The sequence below is a fragment of the Peromyscus leucopus genome, chromosome 2, assembly GCF_004664715.2.
Source record: "Peromyscus leucopus breed LL Stock chromosome 2, UCI_PerLeu_2.1, whole genome shotgun sequence".
Taxonomy (NCBI): domain Eukaryota; kingdom Metazoa; phylum Chordata; class Mammalia; order Rodentia; family Cricetidae; genus Peromyscus; species Peromyscus leucopus.
Genome location: NC_051064.1, coordinates 114,404,811 through 114,430,824, shown reverse-complemented (window position 1 = coordinate 114,430,824; position 26,014 = coordinate 114,404,811). Strand labels below are relative to the sequence as shown.

The 26,014-nt window shown below is 39.6% G+C and overlaps 1 protein-coding gene across 3 annotated transcripts in view; it reads right to left on the bottom strand.

Moving 5' to 3' along the window:
- Agbl4 (ATP/GTP binding protein like 4) overlaps positions 1 to 26,014 on the bottom strand; it is a 1,176,960-nt gene that overhangs the window by 325,172 nt on the left and 825,774 nt on the right. For all 3 annotated transcript variants that reach the window (XM_037203416.1, XM_028889943.2, XM_028889970.2), the window contains exon 6: positions 9,702 to 9,741. In XM_037203416.1, the coding sequence (XP_037059311.1) occupies positions 9,702 to 9,741 (40 nt within the window). The remainder of the gene's footprint in view (positions 1 to 9,701; positions 9,742 to 26,014) is intronic.

Here is a 26,014-nt window from a genome sequence, read left to right as displayed (position 1 = left end):
TATATATATATATGATAACCACACACAACACTCATGAGAAGTGATAATTTGGACTTCATCAAAACAACAACAAAACAATATTTCAAAGAATAGTATTGAGAAAGTTAAAAAAACCACAAAATATAAAAAAATAGCTGCAAATCCTCAATCTGATAAATTTGAATCCATAATCCACACATGTAGAATACACTAAAATCCAACAACTCAGTAATAAAGTGGGAAATACAATCCAATTAGAGTGTGGAAGAGCAAATATCACAGCTATTTCTCCAAAGAAGCTATATATGTGGTTTATAAGCTCATGAAAATATAGTCAGCATTATTAGACACTAATGAAAACACATATTTAAATCACAGTGAGATATTATTATTTTATACTCACTAGTATGAAAATAATAAAAAGACACTAACAAGTGTTGGGGACAATGTGGAAAGAATAGGATTGTCCTGTGCTACAGCTGGGAATGTAAAATGGTGCAACTATTTTGTAAAACTGTTTTGTCAGTTTCTCAAAATCTTTATTCTCAAATTTAATATATGGGCAGTGATTCCATCCATAGGTACATGCTCAAAAGAACTGAAAACCTATGTCCAAATAAAACTTTGACATAAATTTTTATAGAAGATTATTTAAAACACCCTCAAATGGAAATGACTCAACATTCCCATAACAAATGAATGGGTAAACTGTGGATAAACTTAAAATGAAACATTATGCAGCAACAAAAAACAATGAAGTTCTGATACACATTACAACATGGGTGAAACTTGGAGATAATATACCAGGTAAACAAAAGAAAAAGCCAGTCACAAAGACCATATATGGTATGATACCATTGATTTGAAGTATGCACAATGGGCAAGTCCTAGAGACAGGAAGTACATGATTGGTTGCTAAAGGACAGGGTAAAAGAGAAATAGGCAGTGGTCATGAGTTTGATATGTAGTTTTTGATGATAATCTGGAAGAAAATGATGATGAGTGCATGACTGTGAACACACCCAACACCATGCAAAGAGGTGAAATTCACGACATATGACTTATACTTCAATAAAGTCTTCCTTTACAACTCCATGGCCTGCACTTTTAATGTGATTATGGAAATATTAAAATCTTTGGAGAAGTGTGAAAAAGTATATTAGTCATGTCCAAATATTCTAGTTGTCCTTATGGGCATGCCCTGCCTAGTGGGAAGATTATATACCTGCACCCTGTTGAGTTTAGGAATGGCTAGGTGACTTGCTTTTTTAAAAGGAAATTTGGACAGAAGTGGCTATTTCTAAGAGCTGATAATGGTAGATTCACAGTTCAGCATTACTCCCTTTCTTTCTGCCTAAAGGCCAGCAAGGCAAGTGCTTGCAGCATCATCTAGCAAACCCACATACACCAGGCACCTATTATTTTTGCATGAGGTGAATAGCTTCCAATTGTTAATAGCTGAAAATCTACCCCCAAGGGCTTCCTCTGACCACTGAAAAATTCCATATCCATATATTGGAACTGGAGATGTCAAAGAAATAACACTCCCACCTACTCTTTGTCTTTCAAAAGAAGCTGTCTGAGACTTGTTTTCCATATTGACTCCTGGTGTTCTCCACCGGGCTAAGAACTAGTCGCTCTGTGACAGCCTGCTTGATACTGAAGTTTTTCTCAATAATTCTAGGAATTTTCCTAAAGAAGTAACCAGAGAGGCTTGCAACAGTCTTTATAAATGTGAATGTTCAGGCAGGGTCTAATTGACTAGTTGCTCTAGAGGTTGAGGCAGAAGGATTGCAAATTCAAAGGCTGCCTGGGTTATAGGGTGAGTTTATGATAAGCCTGAGTAAGATCCTGTTTCAAAATATAAAATAAAACATGAAAAAGAACTTGAGCTACAGGTCAGTGATAGAGTGCATACCTAACATGCTTGGGGCTCCAGGCTCAATTCCTAGTATTCTGCAAGTAAATAGATAGATAGATAGAAAGATAGATAGATAGATAGATAGATAGATAGATAGATAGAAAGATAGATAGATGATAGATAGATAAATAGATAAATTCCATTGTGGATTTACAAGTAAATAATTGACTGAGTAATAGTCAATGGAAGATTAAAATATTATGGTATGACTTTCAGTTTTGTGGCATTCTCAGAAAATATTTGATAACATTATAGGATGTTCATGCCACTCAAAGAGGGTTTACATAGTATATTCTGATTTCATTTAAAAATACCTTTGTATTTGTATATTCACGAACAAAAATAATGTTTTTGAAACCTGTTAAATGTTTTATTTAGCAAAACAATACTTCCTTATCTCTTCACAGAAGATGCTATAAAGAATGAACTTCCTAAGCAGTAAAAAAGAAATTACAGCTTGACTCCTGAGTGAAATGAAAAAATAAGTTTATGCTTCAATAAACTCCTTTATTTTTATCATATTGGAAGTGGATATATTTGATAACATAAGAAGGAGTAGTAAATGCACAGTTACATTCCATTGTGAGAAACATATCCCCATAAGGCTGAGATGAGCAAAAAAAATGCAGCAAGATGAAGGGTTCTGGGGTTACTGGCTTGCTGAGATCTAGATTTAGAAGCAGGGACAGCAGGTAGGACTTTGCCTCCTGTAGGATGAGAAAGACAACATGACCTGTAGCAGATGGAAACCAGAGACAACTTTTTACTTAGAGCAGGGATTGTGAGTGGGACTCTCCTGTGATGGAAAGAGCCAAGTAAAGACGATTGTTGCGGAGCTCTCTGGAGAGGGTGCCTATGCATCTCATGCCTAGAAAAAGTGAGGGATATTGACTCTGGAACTGAAAGCACCCCATCTTCTTGTCTTTGGATCTGCTATATCCCCTAGGTCCTACAATGAAGATGTGGAGGAGAAAACTTCAGAAAACATCACAGAGGTTGATGTGAGAGCAGGGGGCGTTTTAGCGATGGAGAGAGAGAAAACTAGAAAACTTCCTTTCCCAAGTGAGCATCCAAATTAAAATTTCAAAATAAATGACAAAAATCAAATGCTAAAAAAGATGCTAAGCAAAATCAACAATTAGAATTTGAATTTCCTCCACATGCAACTGATTTTTTAGAACAAAGATTTTATAATAAACATGTTGAGTATGTTCTGAAAAATTAATGAAGCCTTTAAAACAGCATAGAAGTCATGGAGCAGAATAGGCAGAAATAAAACCAGAACAGGTGGATATGAACAAAGCTAGAATCATTGAAAATGGAAAATGCATACTTATTAAAATATTTCAAGATAGGAAAAAAATATAGACTAGACATGGTTAAAAAATGAATTTACATATTAAACTTGCTTGTAAGAAACTCAATGAAGTTGGAATATAATGATGAAAATTGAATTAATGTCTTTGTCAACCTTTCTGTTGCTGTGATAAAACACCATGACAAAAAGCAACTAATGGAAAGAGGAAATTATTTTGGTTCAAGATTCCAGAGGGATAAATAGCAGTTAAATGGGGGTGGGGGACATAGTTGCAAATGGCTTACATCCTCAACCATAGGCTTGAAGCAGAGAGAGCAAACTGGAAATAAAAGGAGGCTTTGAATCTTCAACGCATGTCACCTAAGCCTTCCTCCAGCAAGATTCTACCTCCTAAGCCTCCCCAAAGAGTGCTTGCTACCATGTGCAGACCAAGTATTCAAACACCAAAACCTCAGGGGACATTTCACATTCTAAGGATCACAGTTAAGAACAATGAAAGTCACTTGATAGCACCCAACATTTGTTTAATAGGAATTCTCAAATCAGAGAATCAAAGGAATGGTGGAGGAGAAAAATATTAGAAGGTATAATTTGCTAAAAATTTTCCAAAGCTAAAGAAAGGCACATTTTTTTGGTGGTAACTACAGGATAAATAAAAATAAATTGAGTCCCAGACACATGAATAAAAAAAAATCAGACCATTAAGATTAAAAATGAATCTTGAAACCTACCCAAGAAAAATAGGTTCCTTAAATTATATTACAGCAGTCTGCTCATCAGCAACTTTATAACATGAAGAGACAGTGAATAAAATTGTCAAAGTGCTGGGGAAACTCCTCAAATTAGAACTCATATCTAGACAAATTATCACCCCAGGGAGAAGCCAAAATAAGGATAGCACTGATCAATAGGATTACCCAATGACTCTCATTAGAACAGCCATCACAGCGGTGCTTTAGTGCAGCCACACAGGGAAGGCTTGCAGTACAATACACAAGAGAACACAGAAATTCATAAACCGTGTGGGAAAAGCCACTGGCTAACACTAACAGCACATTTTTTTTCTCTTTTCATAAAAGGTTAAAAGTTAAAAGTCTAAACAAAAATGATGAGGCGGTGATGGGGCCCTGTGTAACAAATGGCGAGGACCTACCAAGGAACTTGTCTGGTTGAAGATGAAAGAGATTCTGAAGGACTGGAGGTTGTAAGAAAAGGAACAGTATATAACCACAGGGTAATCAGCTAAGGCCAGAAAGAAAATCTATAGCAGCCAGCTCTGCAGAGGAGATGGAAAGAACAAGTAACAGATCAAACTTTAAGACAAAATCAAAAGCAAAATGCCGGAAAACTTCTCAGGGGGTCAAAGCTTAAGGTTAAAAATTCAAGGTTTGCCTGGGCCACAGAATGAGTTCAAGGCCAGCCTGAACAACTCAGGGAGACCCTACCTCAAAGTAAAAAGTTAAAAGAGAAAAAGAGGGCAGGGGTTGTAACTGAATGGGAGCTATCTGCCTAGCAATGCTGCAGCCTCTGGGTTCAATTCCCAGTAAGATTTCAAAACACAAATTTAAAAGGGAAGGTCAAATAAATTACATGATATAGGAAGCAAAAGTATGGAAGAAGAAATATATTCAAATGTATTATTATATTTAAATTCTTATACATGCAAATATATTAGTTTTAGCTATCATTAATGAGTATGTGAGTATATGTGTCACAGTGCATGTGTGGAGACCAGAGGACAACTTTGTTGTGTGGGTTCTGCCCTTCTGTCTTACATAGTGTATTAGTCAGGGTTACCATTGCTGTTATGCAATACCATGACCAAAAGCAACTTCAGAAGGAAAGAGTTTATTTGGCTTACACATCCTGAATCATAGTTCACCGAGGGAAAACAAAGCAGGAACTCAAACCAGGCAGGAATCTAGATGCAGAAGCTGATGCAGAGGCCATGGAGGGGTCCTGCCTATTGGCTGGCTTGCTCATGGCTTGCTCAATGAGCTTTTTTATAGCACCCAGGACCACCATACCATGTACCCGCCTACACTGATCACTAATTAAGCAAATGCTCTAGAGGCTCATCCAAGGTCCAGTCTTATAGAGGCATTTTCTCAATTGAACTTCCTGTCAGATGATTCCAACTTGTGTCAAGTTGACATAAAAACCAGGCAGGACACGTGAGTTTCAGGGATCAAACTCAGGTTGTCATATTTATGCGGCAAGTGCCTTTACAAGATGAAATGTTTCATTGGTTCACCAATGGATTAAATTATGTTATTACTACACAGATCATTAGATTTTGTTTAAGAAGTACAGTTTAAAATCTATGATTACAAACTTCAAAAGGTAAGGATAAAGGGGGAAAGGGGAAAGATGTCTTTCAATCAATTACAAAGATAATATTAAAATTGAAATTTATTTCAATAAAACATTGGAGAGTTATTTGTGAAGAGTAAGACACATAGACCAAAGTTCAGAAACACGTAGGAAAACAAATGTAATGGAAGCATAATTGTCACAGGACTGGGAAAGGATGGGCTGGATGTTATATGGCTCTGAGACAATGAGTTATTCACATGTTAATTAAAAAATAATGAAATCCCTGGCTATTATTGTATACAAAGATTAGTCATTATTGAGACAAAGTAAAGGCTCAGATAGAACACAAGAAATTATCCAACATTAGAGGCACACACACACACACACACACACACACACACACACACACATGCTTTTTGTTTGTTTATTTATGACAAGAGTATCACTATGTAGCTCTGACTGTCCTGAAACTGGCCTTAAACTCAGTGATTTAACTGCCTCTGCCTTTTGAGGTCTGGGATTAAAGGCTATAGACATGTGTATGTTTTTATTATAAGTTTGTTTTGGAGATGGTCTCATTCTGTAGCCCAGACTGGCTTTGAATCTGCTGCAATCCTCCCACCCCAGTCTCAAGAACGCTGGGGTTACAGGTATAAACCATCACACCAGGCTTAGGAAAATGTTATAGCCAGTTGGGAAGAATTAAAGCACAAAGCATAGCTCTTAAAACAAGAGATTGATAAACTTAACATTAAACTTACAAAAACTTTCCACATATGAAAACATATCACAGACATCAGCAGCAAAGAAAAAGTACAAGGCACATTCGGGATATTTGCAGTGAATATAAGGGATATATTCAGAATAATGAATTTTGAATCAGTAAGATAGAGATGACCCCATAGCCTGGACACAAAAGATATGAAGAGTCAAGCCATAGAAGATGTCAAAGCAGCAATGAGCATACAAAAAAGATAATCTACCCTATCACCAATAGGAGACACACATAATAGTAATGCCGGGCACCATTTTATGTTCATCATGCTGACTGACAAAATTTGTGTCTGACACATCTGAGTGTTGATGAGTGGAAGAAAGGAAAGCTCTTACACTCTGCTGTTGGAAGAGTAGATTTGCTGAACTGGAGAACAGTTGCTTGTTATGTGGCAAATTTGAAGCATATAATTAGTAAGTCCTCTTGGATTATATGCCTTAGAGAAATTCTCATATTTACATACAAGGAGACATGCACAACTGTCTTTAGTAGCATTCTTTGTTATTGAAAAAAGCTATATAAATACTTTAAATTAAGATCAATGATATGGGAAAGTTATAATCCTATGGTATGTGGACTACTACACAGTAATTAAAATGAGTTATGTGTCAACATGAATGGATCTGTATAATATAATAATGAGTACGGAAAAGGTAATGGTATATGGCTTTTTTTCCAGTGTGAGATTTAGAGGAATTGGTAACACAACAGTTATTTTTCAAAGCACAGATATTGAAATATTGAATACATGGTTACTTATAGGATGAGGGAGAGAGAATTAAGGAAAAATACTGAGAAGCTTCAATTGCATCTCTTTTTAAAAATAGGAACTCTGGGCCGGGCGGTGGTGGCACACGCCTTTGATCCCAGCACTCGGGAGGCAGAGCCAGGCGAATCTCTGTGAGTTCGAGGCCAGCCTGGGCTACCAAGTGAGTTCCAGGAAAGGCGCAAAGCTACACAGAGAAACCCTGTCTCAAAAAACCAAAAAAAAAAAAAAAAACAAAAACAAAAACAAAACAAAAACATAGGAACATAGGAACTCTGGCATAAATGGCTCAGTGCTGATATGATTATATCTGTTTGTTTCTTTATATTGGGAGTTATTCACGATACAGAAATACAGTTTTGAAAAACATACAGTACAGGTTGTTAATGTTTCCAAATTCTAAATCTGTGTTTCCGAAGGCCCATGGTCTGCTCAGAATGACAGCCCCAGACCTCTGGGTCGTTTGGTGATGAGTGAGAGAAGTGCATGCCCACTGGCAGCCCCAGAGAGGCAGCAAGCCCAAGGCTAGTGGCTGAGGCTTGCTGGGAATGCAGGGAATTGGACTGAATTTGATAGGCAGAGACAGATAACATAAGTGTTTTTTGACATGGAATAAGATCCTTCTTATAAACCATGATCAAATGGTGCTTACCAACTCTTCCAAGACAAAGCACACTTGAGTAATATCTGTCTGGCCCATTGGAGTCCAGGCTGCACCCTGGGGATCTGCGGTTCCTGCAGTGCTCTCCATGCCACTGAGAGCTCAGCAGACCAGTATCTCACAATAGCATGGAAGCAGAGCCCACTTCAGAACACTAGCGCTCCACACATATCTCTTGGGAAGTGCTGACCTAGAAGATATTCTGTTTTCATCTAGGAGGAGTGATAATTATAAACCACTCAAACTCTGGCAGTGCGGAGACACTTGCAATCCCACAGCTGTCTAAAAGGAGCATACTGGGGATGCATAAGTACTCTGTTTAAATCCATGCAGTAGCAATTAGGAGCAGTCAAAGCTAGCACAAAAGAAATACAGTGTACTAGTCTAAAAATGTCATTCACAAACAACCTAAGACAGATCTAGAACCCTCTCCAATACATATGTAGGCATCATACCAGGATGTGACAGGATGTGATGGGATATGGAGGCAGTCAATCTGGGTAGTGCACACTTACTTGAAAAGAACACTCTTACAAACAGGAGTGTCACTAAATAGGATGAGACAAAGACAGTCCTTCAGCCCTATCTTAGTGAGGAAGATGTGGCAAGTAACTCAAGTAAGCAACTCTAGTTCTATCATTGCAGCTACGGAATTTCTAAAAATGTTAATCTTGTAAGTCTAGAATGTAGCTTATTCCATAGTTAGTTTTCAATCATTTCGAGCCAGGCATGGTGACTGCACTTGTAATACCAGCATTAGAGAGGTGGAATCATGAGGACCAACCAGGAGTTCAAGGTCATCCTTAGCAAAATAGAAAGTTCAAGGCCAGTAGACTACACGAGACCCGGTCTCAACAGCAATAACAACAACAACAACAACAACGATTTCTACATTCTTTCTTCTAATGGCTCAAGTTCAAAGAACTGTATCACATGAAAAAATGTTACCCGAAGTGGATAAATGCACCTTATATCCGTACTCATTGTCCTATACATATACCAGGTAAGTAGCCCCTCTGCTAAGATTCTGCCTGCAAAGTACAATTTTTCAGGCTTTTTGCTACCTGGTTCCAAGTATAGCAGGCCTGATGGAAGGTAGGGCCAACACAGTTTGTTCATATTGGCTACTAAAATATTGAATGTCTCCACATTTATTGAGCTGCCCTCTTACATATGACCACTCTGCCATACTAGCTCCTTCCCTAGGAGCCCATTCTTTCACAGTCCAGTAACCAACGTGTTAATGTATGGCACAGGAGCTGGTCACTGGGGCTCTTAAATATTTTGAATATCACCCATGGGTGAAGATGAACCACCACACCCATTCACAAATGCTCATGAAATCTCTTGGCACCAATAAAAAGAAAATTGTTCCTCTAGCTCAGTTTAGCATCGATTTTCCAAACCAAAGTACGATAGCTCCCTGACATCACTAAACTGCTTAACCTCTCCCTGGGCTACAGGTCAAATCTCTGGGAAAGAAAAGACCTTCTGGTCCCAGGGCCACAGGTTTGATTTGAGACTTGATGGAGAGAAACGAATGCTACTTTGAGCATCACACTAGTCAGTGACCAAACCCTCCCAGATTGGTGCTTGCTCATGAACCATGCCCCCTCCTTCTACAGCACTATGCAGGCAGCTTCTCCATTTCCCATAAGATTAAAACGTATTCCTCGGGAGACCAGAGCAATTTCTGGATGTGTGATTTCCAATGAGTGATTTGGGCAAGAACTTCATTGCCAGAGCGGCACCAAGAGCAGCAGCCCTGTCACCTTCTGTCAACAGGAGGCAGCATAGAACTGGGAGAGAGAAAGGAAAGTGCCCCTGGTGGAGAAAGGTCATTAACGTGCAGGAATTACAGTTTTCATTCAGGCAGTGGGAGGAGGGCAGGGCTTGCATTTGGAGAGGCTGCAAGGCATGATTCTGTGTAAACTCCAAGCAGAATGGCGCTCTGCACTTACTCACCAGGGCTGGTTATTGTTAGGAGGTCAAGCTGCCGCTGTTGCTGCAAAAGAAAACATACAGTGAGGGCAGGGATTCACACCACAGCCAAACCTGTGCCCAGCAGGGCAGGGGAGAACTACAAGATGAAGTCTGGACACACAGAGCAGTGTACATTTTATGGAACATAGTTGTTCCACCCTATAGGCAAGGCAGAATAGTAGCCTTTTTGGACAACTAGATAAGCCTATATATACTGTAGTTGCCAAGAAAAAAAAAAAAAAAAAGGCAAGGGGAGAACGTGACTTACCCAAGGACAAAGAAAAAAAGCCCAATTCCCAGCCAGGCACATTCCTCTAGACCCTGTGCACTTAGATTTCTCTTTGCCTGAAGTGTTTGCATCAGTTGCTTAACTCATATACTGGTACCCCTCTTTGCCTTGGGTAACTTGCCTCCTGGGTACTTCATGCTGGCTCAATTCTTGGGAACACTTACAACACCCCAATAAAGTAGGTTGCCAATAATCTGAGCATTCCTTCTTCATTGTAATCCTTACCTTTTGTTCATGTACATCCAATCAGCAATCTAGTTGTCAAGTACACTACATTAAATGAACCAGGGCCCTCATGTTTGGAGGCAACAGGCTGTGCTTACACTGCCTAAGATGATCAACATCGTAGAAGGCCTGTCATCTAGTACAGCTCCCCAACCCCCAGGAAGCTGTGTATTGGGCTGGATGCCATGAGAGCAGAGAAATGGCTCTAGAAAGCTCACACTGAGACCACAGTAAACAGTTTCCCTTGAAGACTGAAATCAGGATTCTGTAAGCCCCAGTCTTCCTGTTGAGCTTTTTCTCTTCTCTAAACGAAGTACTGAAGATAGATTATTCCATCTTCTTTAAGGGGTCACACAAACTTTGTTTTTAGGCTTTGTGTTGCAGGAGCTTCTCATCCCTGGCATCTTCTCCACTGACCCCTTGTCTGATTTCACCCCCCTCTCTTTATCTTGCCACTTTCCAAGAATGGCTTCCTGGAGTTCAGGTTAAACAGAAGGGAAGTCAGCAATTTTCTTTTGACAAGTGCAGAGTAAAGGCCTGGCACAGTAAGTGCTGGGACCTTTTGAGTCTGAAATGATATCCTACCCAGTGAGTACTGCCCAGAGGAAGGATGATTACATTCAAAGAGGGGAAACCATTTGCTCAAAACCATACCTTCACTCACTGGCAGGACCATGCTGGTTCCAGTCCTATCTCTAGAGTCTAAGTTATGGCGATCATAACTCATAATAAGTTATCAGTAAAAAGATCTAGTTTGATGGGGGAACTTTTATTACAGGACATCCAACCTTTGGTCACATACGCTGCCTCTTCCATTAACATAGAATCAATGAGACTAGAAGCTTAGAAGTCATTGTGTTTGTCCTGTCACCTGCACAATCCCCTCTTCAGTGTCCCCTTCCCATGTCCAGCTGTATGAACTAACTATTTCTGTTCTACCTCTTTCCTTGACAAAGAACTCCCTACTTCTTGTTCATTCAGCTCCTGTTGCCTCAGCCCATGGTGACAGCTATGTCTCTTTCTCCCAGCTAAATGTACTCAAGTCCTCTGTCCTCTTTTTCATGGGGACCTGTTCTCAAATTTCCTTGTCCTCAGGGTGTTCTCCCCAGCCATTCAACTTTGATCTGCTACAACAAAAATTGCTTGAAGATTTCTCTACTGGTTGATTCTGACTTCTCATGGATCTACAAGCCAGCCTGCATCCCTTTGAGACCTTCTCAATAACACATCCCCATTTTCCTGCCAGCTCATAACTCATTCCAGTTGACTTCAAGCAAACAATGCAACTCCAAGATGTCACTGATCTATGTAGTGAGCATGAGTTCTCACGCTGAAATGAAATACAGACTCACACATGCCAGTGAGGGGGAATGCTGGAGCCAGATGGCCTCCTTCCCCTAATGTGGAACCTAGCAGAGAGAAGATTGGCTCAAACTGCCTTTGCCCAAGCCAACCTGCACAGCCTGCCACTCTGCTCATGCAGGAGAAAAGGATCTAGCAGCTCCCTTTCTTCTGTTTATTGTCATGATGGTCACAATTAGAAAAAAAAAAAAGCCTATTTATCCCAAAAGTTTCTAATTCCTTCTTAAGAACTGCTACTAAATGGTGACTCTGTGCCTAGGCTCCAGTAGAGAAGAATGAGAAGAAAAATCTGGCAAGAGTCAAACACACCTGGGTACATGTCCTGGCTCTTGCGTGTGGGTTTCTATAACTGACTGTTTCTGGCTACAAAATTGAGAATTTAAAAAGACCAAGAGAGGCTTAAAGTCAAATGCAACCAGGTGCTGTACTTATGGGCTCTCCTTTTCTCATGTAGAATTCTCTTCAAATCCCTGGACTCCTGAACACTGAGGCTCAAGGACACAGTCAGAATTCAAAAGACCCAAATGTTAAGACTGTGCTGTCCCACTGCAATTTTTTACACCTGTGTGACTCTTCCTCAATAGAAGAGAAACATCTTCCAGGCTTAGAACTACTATTCATCATAGTTATCTCACTCCACTCCGCAGAGGAGCACCCAGTAAGCACTTGCTGAGCTCTGTGCACTAATCTCTAAATCCACAGCACCCTTTCAAAACCCTATGCCTGTGTTTGTACTTTTCTTTCCACCAGTGCTGTTAGAACTTCTCAGGTCCTCTATGAAATCTCTCTCTTCACAAACTCCCATGCCATGCCCCCTTTCTCCCTTTCTTCAACCGAATAAGTACTTTCTCATTGTTCCTCCAATGCATCTGGTAAAACTGATCTCTTGAATCATGCTGGCTTAATTGCTATTTCAGTGTCTATCTATCGAGTTAGGTCCTTACTTGATGACAGGGCCATGCCATTTCATTTCTGTGTCTCCAGTGCCCAGAACAAAAGCCCGGAAAGACTGTTTGATGTCATCTAGTTCAAATGACTTAACTATTCTGTCATTCCCTCTGCAATGACCTGCTAAGTAGGAATCCATCATCACAGAGAGTAAGCCTGTTCTTCCCTCCCTAAGGCTTTTCTTCTGCCACATCTTCGAGGTTTCTCACTTTTACGGTTTTGCTTCATCATTCCTCAGTTAGCAACAAAGTCTATTTCTTCTGAGAGTACTTCCCCTCTTCACCTCTCCCCGAGCCCTGTAGCTTCTACTGTCTATATCCCCTCTGTGGTGCCGAATGAATTCTCATTTGCAGATAAACCCTATTATTCCGCAATTGACTAATATATGTGTGCACCACCTAGTGGCACATGCAGGTAAGTGTAGCCTGTTTATGTTCTAACAAGTTCTTCAGATAGAATTGCAAAATCTGTGGTCTAAATGCAAATGAAAACAAAACCATATGTCTGAGAATGACTGCATAACAGCTTTTAGCAAAGAAATGGAATAGTCAAGTAATTACTTTAAAAATTTTAAAAAGTTAAAAATAATAAATGAAAGCAAGAAATGTCATTACTAGAGTAACTAGAATAATAATCACTGGAGACTGCTGATGGGAAACTACAGCATTTGTAAACACAGGCTACCTGACTTCTTCTCTACTTGTTATGCGGCTCTCATCTAACATACCTCCTCTTCTGTCAGATCTTTCTCAACCTGCTGAGGCTGGACTGGATCTTATCTGTGGCCCACAGGAGCATCATTATAGTGCTCACACGGCCTCTTTCTCAAGGGGCTCACCCAGCACCTGACTAATATAGGATCTGCTGACTACCTGTTACCCTCTTAGACAGGACCCCACTGGTCACCAGTTGAGGTCTTGAGCTTTGGACCCCTCTCTTCCAAATGACATATTAGTTACAAACGATACTCGTGGACTGCCTCTATACTTTCCATCAAAGCCCTTTCTTTTTGAATCTTGGACACCCAGGAATTGGGCCACAGAGCATTTGGCCTTCTTCATCTGGAAGGGGTGATCATGAGGCTATGGTTAAAAATGGACTTTTCATTTTGGTCACGACTACACTGCAATTATCTCTCAGAACGAAAAGGGACTTAGTGTTCTAGGAGCTCAGGGGCTGGTTTTGTGGAGTTCTGCGTGGTGGAAGAGAATAGTCACTGATTATCTGTTCTGTTTTGCTTTCTGTTTTCATGTAAGATAGCTATTTAGGGAACAGCCAGTCTGTCACTGCATAGACGAGATGACTTAAACAAGAGCACCAGTAATCCCTGAGCACTCTCCTGTCACTCCAGAAGCCAGCCATCCTGCAGAGGACCTCGGGATTTACATCTCCAGAAGGAGCCCAGGGGCAGAGGCACACATTTAGCTTCAAGCCTCAGGTTCTTCTCTTTCCAACAACCCAGCTTCCCCTTCAGTTCCTTTTCTTCCCCAGCCCTACTCTCCTTCTAGGCCCCGGACTTTTAACCATTCTCCTAGTTCACATAGCACTGACCTTTCTAAACTCAGTTTCTAATGCCTCTTTCCCTAGTCTAGCCTCCTCACTGGGCAAAGGACTGATCATTTGAAAATTAAATCTGCTCTACTGTTTGAATAATTTAGTAATTCTAATTACATTTTTGATAAAGACTAAATTGTTTAGCTTGGCTTTCAAGGAAGATGTTTTAAAAAAAAAAGCCTCAAATTAAGCCAATAGCAGAAAAACAAATATTGCATGACTTCTCTTATTTGTGGTTCCTAGATTTTATATAGATAAATAAAATTATCTATCAATGTATCTATGCACTTATGTATCTATCACTTGAAAGTAGAAATAAATCTGTCTAAGGAGAAAACGCAGACCAATGGGAGGGGGATAGAAGGGAAGGGGAGGAGAATACATTTAACATACACTATATACAAGTGTGAATGCTTTTCTAAAAAGAATGTGAACAAAAGTACCTTGCATGGGCAGATAACACGACTCCCAGAAGCCATAGGCTACGAAATGAAAATCCCAGTGCCGAGGCTGAGCTGTTTCACCATGAGTTGTTAGTCAGACAGGTCCCTAAAGTCCTCCTAACAATACAAGGTATTTATTGCCACTGCTCTTGGTTGTTCACCAGAATTACATGGTAAGACCCTGTTGCTGAAGACACCCTATAGTTTGGTTGGTTATGAACAAAGAGAAATCAAGCCATCATTCTGCTGGCTAACTTTCATAGTGCCAGAAGATGGTATGCAGGGTCCCGGGAGAGAATTGTTATTAACTGACTTATTCAGCCATGGACCCTTCATGTCACACTACTGACCTGCCAGGGGCTAGATGTGCCCACTGGCACAACAGTGGCATGACTGTTATGGGAGTAACGAGCTGCTTTTTGACTGGATGTGAAGCCTGCGCCAAAGGAGGGAGTTTACATCTATACCATAAACCTGGTCAAAAGTCTGTGACTGGAGAGACCTACTGGGAAGCATATAATGGCCTGTCAAACTACCTTCAAAATATTTATCTGCTGTGCTCAGCAGAATTTCTTTATGCAGTAGGATACAGTTACTGCAGCAAATCATAACTCATCCAAATTCTGAGAAGAACTGACTTGTTGAGTGTTCAGCCTGAGTGGAACATTTTACCACTCCCTCCAGGACTCAGGAATCACTCTAGAGAAGGGACTAGAAAGAATATAAGTGCTGGAAGAAGAGTAGAGTGTTGTGCCCCCACCTTTCCTTACGTATCTATAGCTAGTTAATCGTAGCTAGGTGGAAGGCCACCAAAGACCTCCTCTAAGGATCTTTAGATAGTTAGTGGTTGAAGCGAGGAGGTGAGGTGAGTCATAAGTCACCGATACTCCTGTAAATAACCCCTCATCCATATTCCTATAAGTAACCCTAGTTAAACTAATTGGTTCAGCATAAATAAATAAATAAACTAATTAATTAATTAATTAAAAAGAAGAAAGACATGGAAGTAGGTGGGGAATTAGCTGAAAAGAGGAAGGATAATGGTAAGAGTTGGAGGAGATAAGAGGGGGGATGGGGGTAAATATAATCAAAGTGTATGATGCATGTATGAACTGTCATAATGAAGTCTATTCTTGTGTATAATTAGTATATGCTGATAGAATAGAAAAAATAGCCATGAGTTTTAGGAATTAGTTGAAAACATTTTTTCATTATAATATTTGGAAAAGAAAAGTACCCTGTTGCTGGAGGGCTTCTCTCCAGGTTCCCGAAGCCCTGCAGTCCCACAATCCATGTATAACATAATCACTCAGACGCTTATATCACTTATAAACTGTATGGCCATGGCAGGCTTCTTGCTAACTGTTCTTTTGCAATCAAATGTTTTTCTTCAGTTACAAATATCAAAGAGAACATAATCCAGATTCTCTGTGTGGTAGCCATCTTTATGTGGCTTATTTTTAATATTACCTTGAGCCTATTGCTTTACACTGCAGCCTTTAAGCCTGAAACAGTGCTGTGACTGCTGGCTCCACCCACTTCAGCTTCCCAACATGGCAGTGGTACATTTTCCGCCAGCTCTGGGAGCCATCGTGGGTCTATGCTTTTATCCAAGCAGTGTGTAGCCCAGAAACCTCTTTTTTTTTTTTTTTTTTGTACTAGCAAAGGCTAAATCCACCACACAGCTTAATGTGCCACTTGCAGAGGCCTCATTCCCACCATACTGCAGACCGAGCTCGCATGCTAGGAACCCGGCAGGCTGCCGCTCATTTGAGAGAGACAATTAGGAAGCTGTTTTTAGCTCCATTTTAGAATCTTTTCTCAGGTTTTAGGTAGAAACTCTTGCCAACACGTTGGGTGCCATTTGTAGCTAGAGTTTTCCTGCCTTGCCCACAGTCAGGACAAATCTTTGTCACCCGCCAGTCCCACAGCTGCTCAGACCCAACCAAGTAAACACAGAGACTTATATTGCATACAAACTGTATGGCTGTGGCAGGCTTCTTGCTAACTGTTCTTATAGCTTAAATTAATCCATTTCCATAAATCTATACCTTGCCACATGGCTGGTGGCCTACCGGCATCTTCACATGGCAGTGGCTGGCAGTGTCTCTCTGCCTCAGCCTTCTGCTTCCCAGAATTCTCCTCTCTCCTTGTCCCACCTACTTCCTGCCTGACCACTGGCCAATCAGTGTTTTATTTATTGACCAATCAGAGCAACAGATTTGACATACAGACCATTTGGAAAGGAGGCTCTGTTTTTGTTTCTACAGAAAGCCAGAGGCTATGGATTTGTTCCAGATTAAGATACATCAGGTTTGACCAGCCAAGACCCCCTGAAAGGTCTCTGATGACACCATGGCCCAGATGATGCAATATCCAGAATCGTTACAAGGCAACTGGCTCAGACGATACAGCCTCACGGACTACTCCATGATCCTAAAATTTTCTTTGTGTCCCCATAAGATACAGTGCCCCCCTCCAGCAGGAAGTAGTAAGAGAAGCTACGCCCAAATCCCCAAATATACAACGCTGGCTTTAGAGATGTGTAAAAGTTAAAACCTTCTTCTTTAAAAAAAAAAAAAAGGGGGCGGGGAGTTCTGTGGGATGGTCTGTATGTCAAATCTGTTGCTCTGATTGGTCAATAAATAAAACACTGATTGGTCAGTGGTCAGGCAGGAAGTAGGTGGGACAAGGAGAGAGGAGAATTCTGGGAAGCAGAAGGCTGAGGCAGAGAGACACTGCCAGCCACTGCCATGACCAGCAGCATGTGAAGATGCCGGTAGGCCACCAGCCATGTGGCAAGGTATAGATTTATGGAAATGGATTAATTTAAGCTATAAGAACAGTTAGCAAGAAGCCTGCCACAGCCATACAGTTTGTATGCAATATAAGTCTCTGTGTTTACTTGGTTGGGTCTGAGCGGCTGTGGGACTGGCGGGTGACAAAGATTTGTCCTGACTGTGGGCAAGGCAGGAAAACTCTAGCTACAGTACCCATTAAGTTAAGAATCAAATTTCAAAAATTAAGATAAATCCAAGCATGTTGGTTAATGTGTTCTGTAGAAAGGCACAGGTGCCAGAAATAGAAAAAAAATGTTAAGGAAAATGAAGTAGTTGGAAAGTAGAAGGGGGAAAGATTCACTTAGCAATTTCTTCTGAGTGCCAATGTTACATGTTTATTGTTTTTTATGATTTATTTATGTGTACATATATGTGTGCTTGCACGAATATATGTGCAGTATGGGCATGCAGGTACTGTGAGGCCAGATGGTAGTAAGCCTGCCTCTGTGTGGGTGCTGAGAATTAAACCTGGGTTCCTTCAACAGGCAGCAAATGCTCTTCGGGTCATCTCTCTAGCCTCTAAATTGCTGTTTTATATTCAAGTGGTTTTAACTGAGGAAGTGCCAAGAGGGCTTCCTTTAAAGAGAGGCTAGTTAAAGCAGGTCCTAATGGATGGGGATATTTTACTTTTCCCTGAAGGAGGACCAAATTTTAAGCAAGAATAAGAGAAGGGCCCAGAAGGGCTCAGCAGCTAAGAGCTTGTGCTGCGCTTGCAGAAGACCAGAGTTTGCTTCCTACCGTGGGTTGCTCACAACTACCTGTGGCTCTAGCTCCAGGGGATCCAACACCATCTCTTGAGTCTGAAGCCATCTGCACTCATGTGCACATGCTTTGCCCTCCTCCACACTTACACTCCACACATATAATTTAAAATATTTATATTATAATATAAATAAATTTTACTTTTGAGACAAAGTCACATATGTAACTGTGGCTTACCTGGAACTAGCTATGTAAACCATAGTGGCCTCAAACTTACAGAGATATGTCTGCCTCTGTCTCTCAAGTGCACTATGATCAGCCCAATACTAATAAATCTTTAAAGAAAGAATAGGAGAAAGAACCAAGACTGGCCATAAAGCCCCAGCTAACTTCTGTCTTTGGGAGTTAATATGTCTGCTTATGTCGACATTCAGTTCTCAAAACCACCAAAGCATCTCCCTCACATACTGTTTTCTTTTCTTTATATATTTGATTATCTAACAGTCATGTACTAAATAAATATTATTTGAAGGAACTTATAACAAAATAAAACCAACAAAATAAAAACAACCAAAGAAGTGGAGAATAAATCATAAAGACCAAAGAAATTAATGCAAGTCTATAACTCACTGTTTCCTTATGCAGAGGCACACAGAGTGAGGGGATTTGGCCACAGCTCATGCACTGATGCATCACAGAGCTGCTGCATTGGAACTAGGAGACCTACATCTTACGGAGGCTGGATGTCTAAGAGGAAGCATAGAGATGGGGGAAGCAGAAGCAGCATAAGACTTAGGACCAGTGAGAAGCCTCAGGTCTGGTGATGGTGGGGGCTAAGAACAATGAGAAGGAATCAATCCTAGCTTATAGACCTGTAAGTGGTTTAGCCCTGGGAAAAGTGGCTTCACCTGTAATAGTGTAGAATAGAATATAAAACCTAATGAAAATAAAAAAAGCTTTTGATTGGAGAGTACCGAGGTCATTATTTTGGGGGGGGGCAGTATTTTTTAACCCTACATATAATGTGTTAGATACCATATGGCATATCCTAACCAAGTGTCTTTTTGTGGCTCTCCTCCTCCCTCCACCCCAACCCTGATACCTCTGTTTCCCCTTGTAGCCTTCCCACCATATTTACCCCTTCTATGTCCCATGTATATTTTAACTAACCCATGCTTCATCACCTCTTATCATTTCCCTCTCTTGATCTCCAGAGATTTTTAGATTTTTCCCACACTTACACACACACACACACACACACACACACACACACACACACACACACACACACACACACACGAGTACAGAAGTCCTAACATACTCAAGTGTTCAGTAAAATTCTTTTTGTTTCTGTTCTTCAGATTCAGTAAGTGCAGAAAGCAGTTGCCAGCAACTTTTCAAAGAACTGTGAAGGACTGAAAGAAACGAGGAATTATAACCACTCTAGGTGAAGCAACCCACATACAGAAAGACATATGCTCCCTGTTCTCTTTCATATGTGGATACTAGCTTTGACTCCTTAGATATGTGTTTAAATTGCAGTGCTCATAGAAAGCAGAAGACTAGAAAGGGACCATGGATGGGATTTCCAGGAAAGGGGCATATAACATAGATGGAAGGAAGGGAGAAAGAGTAATAATGGAAAGGGGGACAGGATAGGAGGGCATGGTTGAAGAGGTTGTATGGGGAGAGATAACTACCACTAAATATCTTTGAAAATGCCATATGGAAACCTACTAAAGAAACATTTTATATATGTCCCTCTAAGCTATTGTTTTTAAACCCATAGATTAGTGCTTCTTTCTTCCCTCATCAAAGAGGTTTATTTTTACAATAGATGACAATTAATGCAGAGACTCATCCAGTCATATGCAGAGAGTAAGAGGCTGTGGAGTGCTCAGCTCTAAATGGGACATTTACTTCATGCCCCCTTCCCCAATGTTCAGAGATTGTGTTGAAAGAGAGGATGGAAAGATTCTAAGAACCAGAGATGTCTGTAGCAAAACAGTATTTTCCATGCATGACAGGTCTGTTGTACACTTTGAACTCATTCTTGGACCACATGCACAACACCTGCACAAGATCAAGCCAGCCAAAATCCAAGCAAGGCTGGGGAAAGGGCTCATGGGTTCCCACCCCCATCTGAGGAGCTATTGATAATTAATGGCTGTTGGGGGAGGGAGAGTCAGCTTTCTTCAGGGATGTGAGCCTGAAGAGGCTACCTATGATCCAGTAGATGTTCCCACACCCATGTACATACAGGCAGCCCTTAATGTATTATTCAGTAGGTATGGGGGGGGCTGGAGAGGAAGAAATGAGTGATAAATTTGATCCAAACACATTATATGCATGTATGATATTAAATAAAATATTAAATTAAATTAAATTAAAATTAATAGCAAGACAAAAAAAGAAAGAAAAGAAAAGAAATTGCCAGTTAGATTGTGAGGAAAGAATCCAGATCTAATTGTTCTTTGTAAACCTCGGACAGAAGGTATTGTTTGAAAAATGGAACTGTCTAAATTAATTTTCCTGAAACAAACATCTTTGCCAAATAAAAGCAATGCATAATAGCAATCCATAATTAAAAGCAAAATGATATCTTTTGCTATGGGAGAAAAGTATATGTGTTCACCACAATAAAGAGCAAAGTGTTATTTTTTTGGAACTCTAAGGATGTATGCACATACACACATGTGTAGCTCTGTCTTTGTCTCTGTGTGTGGAGACGCCTCTATCTCTATTTTTCATTTTTGCTATTGAAAAAGAAGTTTTGAGAAACAAGTGTCATTCATCTTAATGTCTTACAATGCTGCCAGAATATTCTTAAATGATGTTGCATTTTTCATAGAAAGAAACTGGGAAAACGGGTGGGGGGGATTAACATTTATTGGATTATCCTTATTTTTCCCTGACTACTTTTCTTAAGCTGTCTTTAAATTATCTTTCTCTCTGTATGTGTGTGTGTATTTATAAACTGGCAAAATCTTTTACAGAAAAATAGTCAATTAAGAACATGTTATTAAACATTTACTATGCAGCGGGTGCTTTATTTATGTTTATTCATTTTCTAGGAATTAAATAGTCACTTATTTATTTATTTACTTAATTAGGTTACAAATTAAGACTGCCTTGTGACACTTTCATACACATTTTGTTTCAGATGATTTCGAGCCCCCGCTCACTCTTCTCTTCATCTCTCTGCCCCATCCTCCTCTTTCTCCCACTGTACCTGTGTGCTCAGCATCTCCACTTCCACTTTCACATCGCCCACGCTTTTGTGTTTTCCTCTTCTCTCCACGTGTCTTCTTTCTATCTCATGGGTTCATTTCTTCTTTCCTGACCTTTACCCACATTTGCTTCTACCTAGATAGACTTATTTAGTACTTAGAAATTAGGATTTCCATATAAAAGAGAAAATACTACATTTGTCTTTCTGAGCCTGAATTACCTTGGTTACTATATCATTCTTATCATGCAGGTAATTAACTTCCCTTTAAAGATGAAGAAACCCAAAGTTTAGAAAAATTAAAATTTCTCCAGTTAGGTAGTGAAAAATGAAGTAAAGCTATAAACAAGCCTTCTGACCATGACCCTATGCTCTTCAAAGTATTATCTAAACAGCCAGAGAGATGGCACAGTGGTTGAGAGAATTTTCTGCTATTGTAGAGAATCCAGATTTAGTTCCAGTACCCATGTGGCCACTCACAACCATCTGTACTCCAGTTCTAGGGAATCCAGCCACATCTTCTGACCTCCACAGGCACCAGGCACATAAATGGTGCACACACATACACTCAGGCAAAATGCTTATACACAAAAAATAAACTAAATAAAAATACTATTAAAATTGTATATAGTATTATTAAATAATGACAATGACATAAAAAAAACCAAAAATCTTAGTATCCAAGTATCTAGTCTTATTTTAGATGCTGTTTTCTAGTTCTTAAGTGTCCATGCTTGCACTACATAGCCAATAATTATGTATTAAAAATAAAGATGTAATCATGGAACAAATATGATGTCGTTACTTTCTGTATTCTGTTATTTTTAGGTCACATTATGTCATAAAAAGTTTCCCAAAACTATTACATAGTCTTTGTAAACGTTATTATAACGAGTTTACAATGTTCCATTTAGTGAAAATGCATAGTTTACTTAAATATAGGACATTTAGGCTATTATTATTCTGTTATTATAAATAACATTACAATAAACATCTTCCTGGATGCAATTCCTTTCCTCATTTGGATTAGATTATTTCCCTGAAATGAATACCCAGGAGTGGAATTACTTGGTGAGAACTTATGTAGCCTGTCACTGCTAGACACACATTGCCACATTGCTTTCCAATAGGATCATTTTAATTTATAAGCCCACAAACAGTGTATGAGATAAAGACTTCTCTATAAACTTGCCAGTATGGGGGATTACAACTTTGAAAATATTTTTATGTGATATAATGAGTACAATATAGTACATGACTCTTGTTTTAGTTCCTTTCTTTTTTTTAAAGATACTTTAATAGTTCTGAACCTTTTCATTATCTTGCTCATCCATTCTGTTTCCTGCTGGGAGAGCCTACTTTCACACTTATCTGCTGGGCATTAAGCCTTCAGCTCTGTTTGGATTCTAAACTCAGAGGTTAACAATTGCTCTTGTTTTCAGCTCATCATCTTTGATGACAGTAGTAATACCCACTTAGGCCTGATTCGTCATCAAAAGAAATGCTCTCCTTAAACAATAAATCTCTCTCTCTCTCTCTCAACGTTTCCAAAGATGGATTTCAATGATACTTGAAGACACATTTAGACAGTGTTAAAATAGTCCACTGTGGATTATAGATCCACAGTGGATTATAGATAATCTGATAGTTCCTGCCCTTTAATTCCCCTATGGAGATTGATGTTTTCATGTCCCACAATGCAAGTAGAGCTCTGTACTTTGAGGGTACAGATTTGCCATTGTGTAGGATATACATAGCACCTCCTATGATTATCCTAGATTCTCAATTTGCAAGATGTTGCAGAACAGAGTGGTTTCAAATCCTCATCAACATGGGGGATTTTCCAGTATAATTATACATATTTATAATGTACACTGTGATGCTCTGAAGCATGTATACATTGGGATATAATATTGTTCTAGTTTTATTTCTGTTGCTGTGATAAACACTATAACTAACAGCAACTTGGAGGCTTTATTTGGCTTATCCTTGCAGGTCACAATCCTTCACTGAGGGAATTCAGGGCAAGAACTGAAGCAGAAACCAAGCTGCTTACTGGCTTGCCCTCTGGTTTATGCTCAGTTAGCTTTCTTATACAGACCAGACCCATCTGCCCAGGGATGGTACTACCCACAGTGGGCTGGGCTCTTCCCTGTCCACTATCAGTCAAGATAATTTATTTTAGTCATGGCCATAGGCCAAGCTGATCTGGGTGATTCTTCAACTGATGTTCCCCCCCACCCCCTCTTTTTCCAGGTGACTTAGGTTGTGTCATGTTGACAATAAAAAACTACCCAGGACATATATCCATTATACAGTTTTGGTTTTGTGGTAAGAACATTGAATATCTACTGTATTAGCAAATTTCAAGCACAAGAATAACACCGTGTTGTACATCAGGTCTCCAGAATGTTTTCCTCTTGTCTTACAAAGACTACCACTTGATCACTATGCCTATTACCTTGCCTCTTTGTTCCCAGCCCCTAGTAATTACCATTCCACCCTCTGCTTCTGTGATTTCAGGTTTTATATTCCACATGTAAATGAAATCATGACAGTACACTTGTTTTTCTTATCTTAACTCAGCATAATGTCCTTCAGGTTGATCTGTTTTTCACAAACAACAAAATCTTCATTTTTAAAGGCTGAATAGCATTCTATTTTGTATATATGATAATTTTTCTTTATCCATTTATATGTTAATGGAAACCTGCTGATTCCTTATCCTTTTTTAAACTTCTCATATCTTGACTATGGTGTAGAATGCTACATTTAACACAAAGGAGTAGACATCTTTTTGACATACTAATTTAATTTCCTTTGGATATAAACCTAGATAGAAGATTATGGATTTCAAGTGACTCAGAGTCTTCTGTTATTGTTTCAATTAGTCTAGCCAGGAGTTTGTCTATTTTGTTTTCCTTAAAAAAAATTCTTTGTTTTATTGATCTCTTAATGTTTTAGTATCTATTTAATTTATTTCTGTTTCAATCTTTTTTATTTATCAATTTTGATTTGGAAGCTGGAGATGTATCTCAGTGGAAGATCATTGACCTAGTGTGTGCAAGGCTCTAATTTGATCTCTATCATTGCCAAAAAGCCAAGGGAACTGGTTTCCTCCAGGTTTATTTTATTTTATTTTTAGTTTCTTAGGTTGCAATGATAGGTAGATTGCAATGATAGGCTGTTTGTTTAGGTCTTTCTTTTTTCACCAAATGAAGGTTCTGATTGGTTGAAACCCCACTGACAGTAGTGCTTTTGTTTTAGTATACTGTGTTTCTATTTTCAATTATTTCAAGAAATGTTTTAATTTTCTTCTAAATTTCTTCCTTGACTAGATAACTGCTTAGGAGTATATTATTTGATTTGTATGTATTTGTATAAATTTCAGGGTTCTTCTAATGTTTTTCTAGTTTTACTGAACTGTGGTCATAAAAGATGCTCAATATGATTTCAACTTTTAAGAAAATGGCAAGACTTGATTTGTGTACTGACATGCATTCTATCCTGAAGAATGTTCTGTGTTCCTTAGAGGTCTCTTACTGGTTCTGTCTTCATGGCTGGGGCCAAGACAAAAGAAAGAGGGATGGAACCAGCTGGTGTAAGGCTGTCACTCCCGCAACATTTAATCCACATGGAGAACTAAACAGAAAAGCAGTCACTGCTGCAGTTGGAAGTTGGCAGTACAGGATGGGGAAGGGGCAGATAGGGAGCAGGGTATCATGAACAATACCTCCCCACACTGGGTCTACATCAATCCAGATCGAATCAGAATACCCAAAGCAGTTTGAAAATGTTAGAATTGTCCGTTAGGGGAGGCATAGGAAAAATGGGGGAGACTGCTTGGCAACTGGATTAAATGGGTTGTCCTCCTTCTTCTGAGGCCCTTCAGTCTCTGGTTGGGAGGCGGAAGCCTTGCCATCTTTAGAGGGTGCAGGAAGGGAGTTCCTGTTGGTTCTCAAAGGCTTGTCCTTCAAGTTACCCAGCTTTTCTGCCAGGCTGCAGTAGTCCTTAACCTCCTTGTATCCAGTCTAAGAGGTTTCTGTCCAGCGTCTTTGGTAAGTGAATGAGCATACTTCATGTTACATGTTTCATTTTTCTTGAAGCTTTGAGATCCTCCCTCAAAAGATTGACATTTAGGGTACTTTCAGAGTATTCGTGGCTAATTTGAAACAGCTGCTGACCTTTGACTTCACAGCACCTGGATATTTATATCCTTCTCCAGATGTATTAGTGGTTCTTGTCTTGTCTTTTTGGAGAAGCTCTCTACTCCTTTGGCAGTCTCAACTCTTTCTTGAATATCAACAATCTGAGTATTTTCTCTTGTAATACTCTCCAACATTCCCATGAGTTTTCTTTGTTCTTCTTCACTCTTTTTTTCTCATTTCTTCTATGTGTATTTTTTGTTTTTCTTTTAAAATATATAATATTGTATTAATTCAGTGAGAATTTCATACATGTATACAATATATTTTGATCCTATTTATTCCACACTCCTCCACCTAACTACTCCAGATTCATCCACTACTTCCTTACCTGCTCCCCTTCAACTTCATGTCATCTTCCTTCCTTTGAGTCCAATTAGCACTGCTAAGATTCTCACGATTGTGGAGCCACCCAATGGAGAGTGGTCCACCAACAAGGGTCCACACCCTCAAAGAAAACTGACTCTCCATCCCTCAGAAGCCATCAACTAGGAGTGA